This window comes from Dendropsophus ebraccatus, chromosome 6, assembly GCF_027789765.1.
Source record: "Dendropsophus ebraccatus isolate aDenEbr1 chromosome 6, aDenEbr1.pat, whole genome shotgun sequence".
In the NCBI taxonomy this organism is placed as follows: domain Eukaryota; kingdom Metazoa; phylum Chordata; class Amphibia; order Anura; family Hylidae; genus Dendropsophus; species Dendropsophus ebraccatus.
The window spans coordinates 20,847,163-20,859,441 of NC_091459.1; the positions used below are offsets into that span (position 1 = coordinate 20,847,163).

Below are 12,279 nucleotides of genomic sequence, written 5' to 3' on the forward strand. Positions count from 1 at the left end.
CTACTGAGAGAACAGACATAATGGGGAGGGCTACTAAGGACACATACATATTGGGGAGGGCTACAGAGAGCACAGAGATAATGGGGAAGACTATGGAGAACACTGACATAATGGGGAGGACTAATGAGAGCACACATAATGGGGAGAACTACTGAGAGCACACATAATGGGGAGGGCTACTAAGAACACATACATAATGGGGAGGACTACTCAGAGCACAGACATAATGGGGAGGACTACTGAGAGCACTGACATAATGGGGAGAACTACTGAGAGCACTGACATAATGGGGAGAACTACTGAGAGCACTGACATAATGGGGAGGAATACTGAGGGCACACATAATGGGGAGGGCTATGCAGAGCACTGACATAATGAAGAGGACCACTGAGTAAACACAATGGGGAGGACTGCTTAGAACACTGATATAATGAAGAGGACTATAGATAACACTGACATAATGGGGAGGACTACTGAGAACACTGATATAATGAAGAGGACTACTGAGAACACTGATATAATAAAGAGGACTACTGAGAGCACTGACATGGGGAGAACTACTGAGAACACTGATATAATGAAGAGGACTACTAAGAGCACTGACATGGAGAGGACTACTAAGAGAACTGACATAATGGAGAGGACTACTGAGAGCACTGACATGGGGAGAACTACTGAGAGCACTGACATAATGGGGAGAACTACTGAGAGCACTGACATAATGGGGAGAACTACTGAGAGCACTGACATAATTGGGAGGAATACTGAGGGCACACATAAAGGGGAGGGCTATGCAGAGCACTGACATGGGGAGAACTACTGAGAGCACTGACATAATGGGGAGGAATACTGAGAACACTGATATAATGAAGAGGACTACTAAGAGCAGTGACATGGAGAGGACTACTAAGAGAACTGACATAATGGAGAGGACTACTGAGAGCACTGACATAATGGGGAGGGCTACTGAGAGCACTGACATAATGGGGAGGACTACTGAGAGCACTGACATAATGGGGAGGAATACTGAGGGCACTGACATAATGGGGAGGAATACTGAGAGCACTGACATGGAGAGAACTACGGATAGCACTGACATATTTATTAATATTCATCTCATTTATTAATATTACTAGAATACCCACTGCGGTAATATACTACAGTACAAGAAGTAATGTAAGCATACTGTGTGAGAACCATCTTAAGATTTTTGCTGTAGTCTGTGCGGTTCGATAGAAAATGACTTTAATGATAATGGTATAGGATAATCATCAGCCACCAATGGCTTAAAACCCATAAAGTAATGAAGTTGTTATATTCTTCCATTACTAGATTTTGTCTGTAAAACCTTTACCATATATGACAAAGCTCCGTTTCCCTAGAGTCCCGGCTGACATAATAGTAGGCTTATTTAATGGTTCCCAAATTTATTTCCCAGACTCTGTAAAATTTCCAGTGCGTTGGCAATCGACCTAATTTGTCTCTTACAAACAACACAAAGAAAGTATGGAAACAATAATAGCTGCTTGCATGAAGGAAATACTGGCTAAAGCAAAGGCTACCTACAGGATGACCTTAAAGGGAACCTGTTTGGAATTTCAGAAAACTCATAGGGGGGGATTTATGAAGCCTACACCAGAGGCCTACGCGAGGGAGAAGGTGCAGATTCGCCCCTTCTCCCTGAGGTACACCTTCCATACGCCCGATGGGTGGGCTGGTGGAGCTTGCGGGGGCGTGATGAAGCGGGGAGGAGGCCTCATTTATCATGATTTACGCCAGATCGCAGGTGCAAATCATGATGCAAATCTATACCTGCTGGATGCAGGTGTAGATTTGATACGCCGGGCGCAGATTCAGGCGTCCGGGCAGCCGGATTCACTAAGAGGCGTACGCCTCTTAGTAAAACCTGCCACGGAAAAGGGGGCGGGGGCTTATATAAGATCGGCATACGTGTACGTCGGTCTTCGCTAATCCCCCCCCATAGTCTTCCAGGGGAACTCCGGCCATAATGAAAAATCTGCTGCAGGCAGGGGAGTGTAGGAACACAATAAAGAAGAGCTACCCTTCCCTGTGCCACACAGCGCCGCATCACAGGCTCACCGACCACTGCTCCAGTTTCTCCTGGGGTTCCGGTGTCACCACGACCCAGCAGGAGGGGCCGGCCCAGCCAGTCAGTGATTGCAGCGGTGTCCCATCCCAGTCACTAACTGGCTGAGCGGGCATTTCTGAACCAGGTCATGTTGTTGTAGGAGCAGGAGGTCCAGGAGCCAGGCGGTGGTCAGTGAGCCTGTGACACAGCACTGCGGGGACACAGAGACAGGTAAGTATACATTCTTTATTATGTTCCCGCACCCCCCCTGGCCTGCAGCAAATTTTTCATTTTAGACCAACTTCTCCTTTAAGACTAACAGTGAACAGTGCTTTGAGTCACTTGGGTGGTCCCCTGCGGCCGTCGTTTATTAACAGTGTTCATTTACATTGACATACATTGACAAACATCCTGTATACACTATAACCGCTGTTCACTGCGGCCGCAGAAAATAATTGGTCACAGTGTAAAGTACGGCTCCTGGCTGAACTTTACCCTGTGGTTAATGGTAAATTGGAATGCGGTCACTTTCGAATTGATGTTCATCCAGACAATACTGCAGTATCGGCTGGGTGAACATGTAAGACAGCAGCCGTTGTTTGACACAGCTGCGTCAACAACATCCATTGTTCTTACCCAGTGTGAACATGGCCTATACATTTTAATAAAGTTATATTACAAAATAATTAATTATTAAAGCGATGCATCAGCAACATTTTATTCATCTTTGTACCTTTTTAATCAACGTTGATGTTTGCTCAATTTTGAGAAAAAAATATGGAATCACCCAGGCCCTTACACCTGTTCTCAGGTGCTCTTAGGCCCCACCAGTAATTTGCTTGTGTAAAGCTGTTGGAACGTGCTTCCCAACGAGACATTTGTTATTTGAAAAAATTGACTCCTTTAAAAAAAATCTATTATGATGTACCCTAGCCTTGCTAGGCTATACTTGCATATGCAATAAAACTAAAAATTTTTGCATAACTCCGGATGCTGTTGGACTTTCCTCTCTATATATACGTTATTTGGCTGACATCTGGGATTGTCGGCGTTCTAGTTTGCATTCACCACTCTACCCAACAATTCGTCATTTCCACAGGGCTGTTGAATCTTGCTTTTTTTCTAATACAGTGGTGCCTTGGATTATGAGCATAATTTGTTCCGGGACTGTGCTTGTAATCCAAATCCACTATTAAACCAAAGCAAATTTTCCCATAAGAAATAATTGAAATGCAGACAATTGGTTCCACACCCCAAAAATAATTATTTTTTTTATTCTGAATAACATGTAAAACAAATGAAACAAACATTTAGAAGCAGCTCAATATGTGATATTATAAGTTACTGTACAGTATAGCAATCAGCATGTGGTGTATAATGTATAGTAAGTGCATAAACCTCAAAAAACAGCAGTAGTTTGTAGATACAGGATGGAACTGCAGATTCCCCTAATGCAGGAGTGTAGTACAACAGGCTAGAATAGAGAAGCAGGGCTGCTGTCAGAGGTCTGTGTGGTCACACGACAGCAATGGGGAAAGGGGTGTGTTCAGAATGGACCAGGAAGTGAGAATTACAGCTGTGCAGGAGGACAGTGACAGAAACGTTTCTATACAGCAGTGTGAATGGTTGAGTGTAAGTGCAGGCACATTATAGCAGCTACAGTGTGTGGTATATAGGTGGTACTGCTCTTTGCCAAGCGGCAATTGCTGGATCGTTGCAGCCACTCCTCAGCACCCCGATACAGTGACATCTTTATGTAGCTGCATCTGGTACTGTAGTTAAGCTAATTGAAGTAAATGGAACTGCGCAAGAAAGCCGGGAACAGCCACATAGCTATCAACATGTTGAGCACAGCAAAGTACGCTGGTGCTCCAGTACACTACTGCCCCATCATTCTCCTAATCTATAGGGCTCCTGGGGTTTGGACCTTCAGCAATCATACATTCATGACCTATGCTGAAAAAAAAAAATACATCAAGATAAATTCCTGGAAAACCCCTTTAACTTAAAGAGTCATACCACAAATATTTTTCTGTTTTAGAATACCATTACTAACTTTTTATAAATAACATTTTCTCTGAAAAACATAAAAATATTACAGGGGGAAATATACCGTATACATCTGAAATAAGGTTTCTGATCCAGTTGTATGTAAGATCATAATAATGATCCTTGAACTGTATTCTCTGTCTGCATAGTGAAGGCGTGCACATGCATGAGGATGGACTTTTTTTTTCAATTAACGGACTATTTGCCTGCTGTGAACTAACTTGCATGTTTATTTACTCATCTTTACCTGTAATAGACATTTTTTCAGCATTGTGGATCTGTCTTTACATTGCTGCAATTTAAATATATCTGTTCACGCATCTTGTTTGTACTGAATTGACTCTCCTTACTTTATTCTTTGTTTTATTGAACTGACTGGATAAAACATAAAACATAAACATAAAAGATATGTAAAGCTAAAGTATTCATTGTTCATATTATGAAGGCTTGGATGGATCCAGCAATAAATTTGAATGACAATCATCTCCTTTTCGCAGCCAGAAATTGAGCTTCAAGGAAAGAGTACGCATGGCGAGCCCAAGAGGTCAAAGTATTAAGGGCAGACAAACATCAGTCGGAGATCGACGCTCCCCTAGTACTGATGTGGCCTCGGAAGCAAGTCCTACAAAAGTACAGAAGAGCTGGAGCTTCAATGACAGAACAAGATTCAGGCCTTCTCTCAGACTCAAGAGTTCCCAACCCAAGCCAGTGACTGATAGTAAGAGTAGTTGCTTTTCTAAAACTACGATAGCAATGTAAAATATATACATAAAGTACAGTACTATTATATGCCGTTCCCATGTTTATTGGGGAAATTGCAGCAGAACATAATTAAAGGAGAAGACCGGCGTTTTTTATTTTATTTTAATCCGGCAGGGTGGAAACATCATAAGCAAAAACTAAAAAATATGTAGAAAAAAGTAGAAAGGGGACTCAAAAAGTAACAGGACATATTGGGCTTATCCGCGGTACGCCAAGCACCTAATGGGAAGCAGGTAACAGCTGGTTCACGCGCATGCAGGTCTGAAGAAGCGCTCATACACGCGAACCACCTGCCCGAACAGAATATTTGTGGCTCCGCCGGACTTCTCCTTCAGAAAAGTCTACTTAAGAAAGGCTTCTTGAGACCATGTTCCCACTATGAACAAATGACGTCCATTTTTCCATATGGCTGACATTTTAAAGCCAAAACTACAAATGTCTTTCGCTATTACTTGCGACCAACATTACTGATAGATGGCATTTAGTGCTAAAATGGTGGCCAGCCGGAAAGTCGGAGGTCATTATTATATAGATGGAACTAGGGATGGTCCGAACCGAGTTCGGTTCGGGTTTGTACGAACCCGAACTCTCGGTAATGATTCCCGCTGTCTGCCCGCTCCGTGGAGCGGGCGGATCCAGCGGGGAGGCCGCCTGGAAAACTGGGATAAAGCCATAGCCATAGGCCATAGACAGCGGGAATCTGATGCCGAGCGTTCGGGTTCATACGAACCCAAACCTCGGAGGGTTTGGACCATCCCTAGTGGGAACATATAGTGTTGGGGTATCTAGGGCCCACCAGAGGAAATGATCCTGGGGGCCCACCAGACAAGAACCAGTGAGAAACGACATGTCATTCAGTGTTAGTGCAGGTTCTAAAGATCCAGTCCTCTGGTGGGCCAGTCCGACACAGGGAACATAGCCTCACAGTGTTCTTTTCCTGAGTTTTGAGAAGCAATGACTTGGTAGCATATTTTATTTAGTCTATTTTTGTACATGTTTTTTCTGCTGTTTTTTAAGTGTTATGGAAAAAAATATGGTAAAGATAGCCCTAACCAGAGCAGACTTAAGGCCCTATTACACAAAATGGTCATCTGCTGTATTCGGCTGTTACGGCCAATAATCGTCTTGTGTAATAGAAGACAACGATCAGCATGAACATGAACATGGACGATGTTGGCTGATCTTTACTGTCGTTTGTCTTTCAACATAGGAGCAGCAGGAGCAGACCACTGCTATCTTCTATGGGCTGCCTGGACGATCTAGCGATCACCCGGGAAGCCCCCCAGCAGCTCCCCGCAGCAACACTCCCCCCCTCCCCCATTCCCGCTCGGCAGCGAGCGGGGAACGTTCTCAGCTTTACTTTTGGCTACCAAAGATGTAACAAGTGACCAGACCGGTTGTCACTTCATGTAAAGTCCAGAAGTTTTCTGTAATGCCAAGAAGGGATAACAGGCAGAGCTTTTATTTACAAGATGATCTACTGCTAGGATAGTGTTAGTAAGATCCAGAAAAGTAATTATCAATCGGCACTCTTAAAGGGGTACTCCAGCTAAAAACTTTTTCTTTCAAATCAACTGGTTTCAGAAAGTTATATCGATTTTTAATTTTCTTTAATTTAAAAATCTCAAGTCTTCCAGTACTTATCAGCTGCTATATGTTCTGCAGGAAGTGTATTTTTTTCAGTCTGACACATTGCTCTCTGCTGACATCTCTGTCCGAGACAGAAACTGCCCAGAGCAGGAGAGGTTTTCTATGGGGATTTGCTACTGCCATGGACAGAGATGCACTGTGTCTGACTAAAAAGAAAATACCACTTCCTGCAGGACGTACAGCAGCTGATAAGTATGAGAAGACTTGAGATTTTTAAATAGAAGTAAATTACTAAACTATATTACTAAATAACTTTCTGAAACCAGTTGATTTGAAAGAAAGATTTTCGCCAAAGTACCCCTTTAAAATTAAATGCCCACTGCTGCTCAAAGCAACCAATCAGAGCTCAGATTTAATATATTGATGTGCTCTGGTAAAATGAAAATATTGCAAAGAGAAACAAAGGGCATTCTTACTATAAGACTACTTGACAATTTCCCCTGAATTTTACAAACACCTCTAACCTAGCAGTAGTTCATCTTATAAATAGAAGCTCTGGCTGTTATTCCTTCTTGGCATTACTGAAGATTTCTGGACATTTGAAGATGTGACAACCGATCTTGTGACATCATATTTCTTGCACTTTTGTAAGCCAGTGTATTAGTAATGGTAGTTCTTTCTGATGCCAGTAGACAGGGATTATTATGGGTGTCTTACTGTACTGGATTACCTTTGGCATTCTCCTAATGTCCACTGCTGTTGTGCTGCACCATGTTACCCTACTGTCAATTTAAATTAGTTCAAGGGGTACTACGGGCATAGGTTATTTATCGTGTATGGCCGGGGAGGGGGTGGATATAGAGGCCGCTGGTCACTTACCTCTCCGGTTCCGGCCATTCAGCGGCCGAGGGGGGATCCCACTATGACCACTGAATGGCTGAGACAGACTTACATTATAAAAAAAAATGCATTGCAACTAGAGATGAGCGAACCGGATTCGGGTACGAGTCGATCCGAACCCGAACGTTCGGTATTTGATCAGCTGGGGCTGCTGAACATGGATAAAGCTCTAAGGTTGTCTGGAAAACATGGATACAGCCAATGACTATATCCATGTTTTCCACATAGCCTTAGGGCTTTATCCAAGTTCAGCAGCCACCGCTAATCAAATGCCGAAAGTTCAGGTTGGGATCGACTCGAGCATGCTCCAGGTTCGCTCATCTCTAATTGCAACGGATACACTTTTTTTAGGGGACAATAGACGATAGAATACTACATTATTCTATACAGCAACACAACACAAAACTCGGTGTGAACCCAGCCTATAAAAACATGTTTGTACAACCTCTCCAATTATTCCCTAAATACAAAAAGTGGTCAGCATCTCACCAGGCAGGACAGGGGTTGGAGGGTCTAACTGTGAGAGGCAATCAGAGATGAGGGGGGTGCCCCCCTCATTGATGCAGCAAATTCATGTTCTATAACTTACACACGGAAGCATATTAAGGTATCAAAACCACTTTAAAGCTGACTTGTCAGCAGCTTTTTGCTAAGCAAAGAAAAGACAGTGTGTAATAGGGCTTCTTATCCTAGATCGGAAGATATAACTCTTATTTCATTCCTTCACTCCAGTGCTGAGATATAAACTTTGGAAGCTTTATGTAAATTAGGAGATAAAGCCCATGGGGCATTCCCTGGGCTACAAAACCCCAGCAAAATTGACAGAGTGGGAGTTTACATGCAGGCATAGGGATGTTAGGAGAGAAGAGTCTGAACATTGATGGTTTTTTTGTAGCCCAGAGAAACACCCTATGGGCCTTTTCTCATACAGCTTATATCTTAGCGCTGGTCCACTTTAAAGTGTCACTGTCGTTTAAATTTTTTCTTTGCAGAAATCAATAGTAGAGGCGCTTTTAAGAAACTTTGTAATTGGGTTTATTAGCCGAAAAAATGCATTTTTATCATGAAAAAGCAGTTTGAAGCTCTCCCCCCTGTCTTCATTGTTTTTTATGAAGAGGGGAGGAGTGGAGGGAGATGAGGCACCAAAACAGGACAACAAAGAGTTAATTTAAAGCTACATCACCAGCTATCTCCTCTGACAGTCAGCACTTCTCTGACCTCTGAATACCGGCTTTCACACAGTGAAATCCCGCTGTGTAATCCTTTGTTCACTGCTCTCTGCTGCCGACTAATCTCCCTCCTCCCCCCTTCATAGATTACACAGGGCCCGACTGATGTAAAACAGTCGAGATTTCCTAAAAATTAGCAGTGAATGAGAGGGGGGGGGGGAACCTGGGGAAAGTCTTTTTGAATGCAGATAATGGCATATTTGCCTCATAAACCCAATTATGTTTCTTAAAATCGCCTGGACTATTGATTTCTGCAAAAAAAATTAAACAACAGTGACACTTTAAGAAAAATAATCTTACATTGTCAGGCTTCAGTCATTAGAGGGATTATCCTACTGCAGTTTCTGGATACATGCGCTGTAGCGCTTTACAATATTGTGTTCCACTTGATAAACAGGGTCTATTGTCTCATAGATCTCTATTTATATCAATGCATATTCAAGATATATATGTACAGTGTATATTCAAGATATATATTTATTCTAAGTGCATCAGATTGTTCTGTAGGCTCCATTGTAATCAAGTTATAATCTTACCATTTTTTATACCACTCAGAGTATGATGACAGAAAAAGGAATAAAGAAAAAAAATTACATACAATGGAAAGTATTTCATACTGATTGCTGAAAGGCTTGGAGAAAAACTACAATTTTCTTTCACTTCAAATTTGTTCGGTAGAGGTCACACTGCTGTAACTCCAGCATTATACATCTGTCTGACTGCAGTATTAGGTAGACGTCCTACTTCATTTGTACTCTTTTTATCCTTTGTCCATGGCTTTTGTTAGGTATTCCTTTTTTTTTGGACTGTTTAGCAAGTGAGTAAAATAGGCAGAATTCCGCCAGTCTTAGTGTGTCATAGCATCTTTATGGGAGAGCGCGTGTGCCTCTGCTGCCGCTGCTCTCTGCTCAAGGAAGTGACATGTCAGCTCTCCCATAGAGATGCTATGACACACTGAGACAGGCGGAATTCCGTGGTGGAGAAATTTCGCCTATTTTACTCAGTGTGAACATACCTTTAGGGTACAAACCCACTTGGCGGGTCTGCAGCGAGTCTCCTTGCTGCGTTTTTGCAGCGAGACTCGCTGCAGATCCCAGCCCTATACTTTCATTAGCAGAGAAACTCGCAGCAGGGATGTACATCCCTGCTGCGATTTTGTCTGCAGCCCTCCCCATTAACCCCCCGGCCGCCGGACATTATACATTACCGGGTCCCCGTTCCTGCTTGCTTCGGGGCTCCCGGTCTCTTCACGACCTGCCCGGCCAATCAGTGCGCTGCGGCGGGGCAGCGCACTGATTGGCCGGGCGGAACGTGTCGGGAGCCGCCGAAGCAAGCAGGAGCGGGGACCTGGTAATGTATATCCTGCCCACCCCCCCTGCAGCCCCGATCGCCCCTGGCCGCATGATCGCCCCCCACACCCCCCGGATGTACGATCGCCCCCCGCACCCCCTGGCCGTACGATCGCCCCCCGCAGCCTCCGGCCGCACGATCGCCCCCCGCAGCCCCTGGCCGTACGATCGCCCCCTGCACCCCCGATCGCCCCCCCGCACCCCCCGGCCGCATGATCGCCCCCCGCACCGCCCGGCCGTACGATCGCCCCCCGCAGCCCCCGGCCGCACGATCGCCCCCCGCGGGGGGCGATCAAGCGGCCCGGGGGTCCGGGGGGCGATCGGGGCTGCGGGGGTGATCGTGCGGCCGGGGGCTGCGGGGGGGTGATCGTACGGCAGGGGGGTGCGGGGGGCGATCATGCGGCCAGGGGCGATCGGGGCTGCAGGGGGGGCGGGCAGGATATACATTACCAGGTCCCCACTCCTGCTTGCTTCGGCGGCTCCCGACACGTTCTGCCCGGCCAATCAGTGCGCTGCCCTGCCGCAGCGCACTGATTGGCCGGGCTGGCCGTGAAGACACCGAAAGCCCCGAAGCAAGCAGGAACGGGGACCCGGTAATGTATAATGTCTGGCGGCTAGGGGGTTAATGGGGAGGGCTGCAGACAAAATCGCAGCAGGGATGTACATTTCTCTGCTAATGAAAGTATAGGGCTGGGATCTGCAGCGAGTCTCGCTGCAAAAACGCAGCAAGGAGACTGGCTGCAGACCCGCCAAGTGGGTTTGTAGCCTTACAGTGTAAAACTCTGTCATGGCTGTCATAGCTTAGTTTTGCCCTGTTTGACAAATATAGTAATTTCACCTTTGTGATAAATGTGCATTTCAATGAGGTTTGAAATTATACAACAAATTCTAAGATGTCATCATCATAGTTGCCAACATTTGAAAAATCTTCCCAGGGAGGGTGTGGCTTATTATGGGTGTGGTTTGTGTGGGGTGTGACCTGTTGCAGTGTGGTTTACAAGTGGTGTGGCTTGTCATCAGCAAGTTTTTTTTCCCAAATTTTCCATATATTGTTCTCATTATATGGACTAGCAGAGGGAAATTTGTTTCACGAGCTTCGCAAATTTTGGGTTAAATTTTGGGTGCTTAACAAATTTCATTAAATGAGCCAAAACTATAGTAGCTACAATACTGGGACTATTACAGAAGGGCAAATTTGTTAAAGCATGTTATTCTAAAAGTGTCAAAAATTGGAAAATCACAATAAAAAAAAAAATGTCAATCAGCCAGTCATCCAAATATCCAATTTTTGCCATTCCTCTCCTTTCTGTCCCGAAATGATTCTGTTAAGCCTCTATTACACAGGGCGTTTCAGAGGACCTGTCAAGTCAGCACTCACTGTGCTTCGCTTACTGCTCGCTGCCAGCGCTATTACACGAATCGGCAGCAAGCGGGTAAGAACCGGGGGCCTTGGGGAGCTGCGGGGGGCTGCCCGGGCGATCGCTAGATCGTCTGGGTAGCCCATAGAAGGCAGTGGTGGCCTGCTGCCACCGCTTCTGTTACATGGAGCGTCAGCAGCCTATTGCTGCTATCTAGAGCGCTCAGCTTTCAACATGTTGGAAGACAACGATCAGCCGACATTGTGCATGTCAGCTGATCGTTGTCTTCTATTACACAAGACAATTATCGCCCATAATGGCCGCTATGCAGATTGAAGCAAATTAACAGCCCGATTCGCAGCAAATTTTTATTTGCTGGATTCGCTTCTCTCATCTCTAGTATGGACCTTACAATTAGGACAATACAAATAGAACATATTATAGATTCCAGTATCATGCCCCCAGTAAATTACAGACCCCAATATCAGACCCCCAGCATATTACAGAACCCCCTATCAGGCCCCAACATATTACAGAACCCCCTATCAGGCCCCAAGCATATAACAGACAGTAAAAGAGTTCTACACTCCCTCTGTAATAAAAAAAAATATTTACAGGGACATTTATCAATGTTGCGCCCCTGGCATACACCCTGGCACACCCTGGCGTATGCCTGCCGTATCCACCCCTAGCCCGATGGATGGACAGGGGGAAGCAGTAAAATGGGGAGGAGGTGTTGCTCAGGAGATTTCAGTAGATTTTTTGTGCTTGCTGTATGGCAGGAGCAGGTAAGGCCAGATTCACTAAGAGCCATGCGCCTCTTACTGAATCCAGTGGGGCAATTGGGGGCAGGCCTAATTTAAGACCGGCATACGAGTACGCCAGTCCTTGTAAATGTCCCCCTTAGTGTTTCTGTTTTTACCTAAAAGACTAGACATTCTTCTACTTCCATG

At 45.0% G+C, this 12,279-nt stretch overlaps 1 protein-coding gene across 6 annotated transcripts in view; it reads left to right on the forward strand.

The window, feature by feature from the left end:
• Positions 1–12,279, forward strand: part of KCNQ5 (potassium voltage-gated channel subfamily Q member 5) — a 436,454-nt gene that overhangs the window by 396,456 nt on the left and 27,719 nt on the right. For all 6 annotated transcript variants that reach the window (XM_069974630.1, XM_069974632.1, XM_069974631.1 and 3 more), the window contains one exon: positions 4,636–4,856. In XM_069974630.1, coding sequence (XP_069830731.1) covers positions 4,636–4,856 — 221 coding nt within the window. The remainder of the gene's footprint in view (positions 1–4,635; positions 4,857–12,279) is intronic.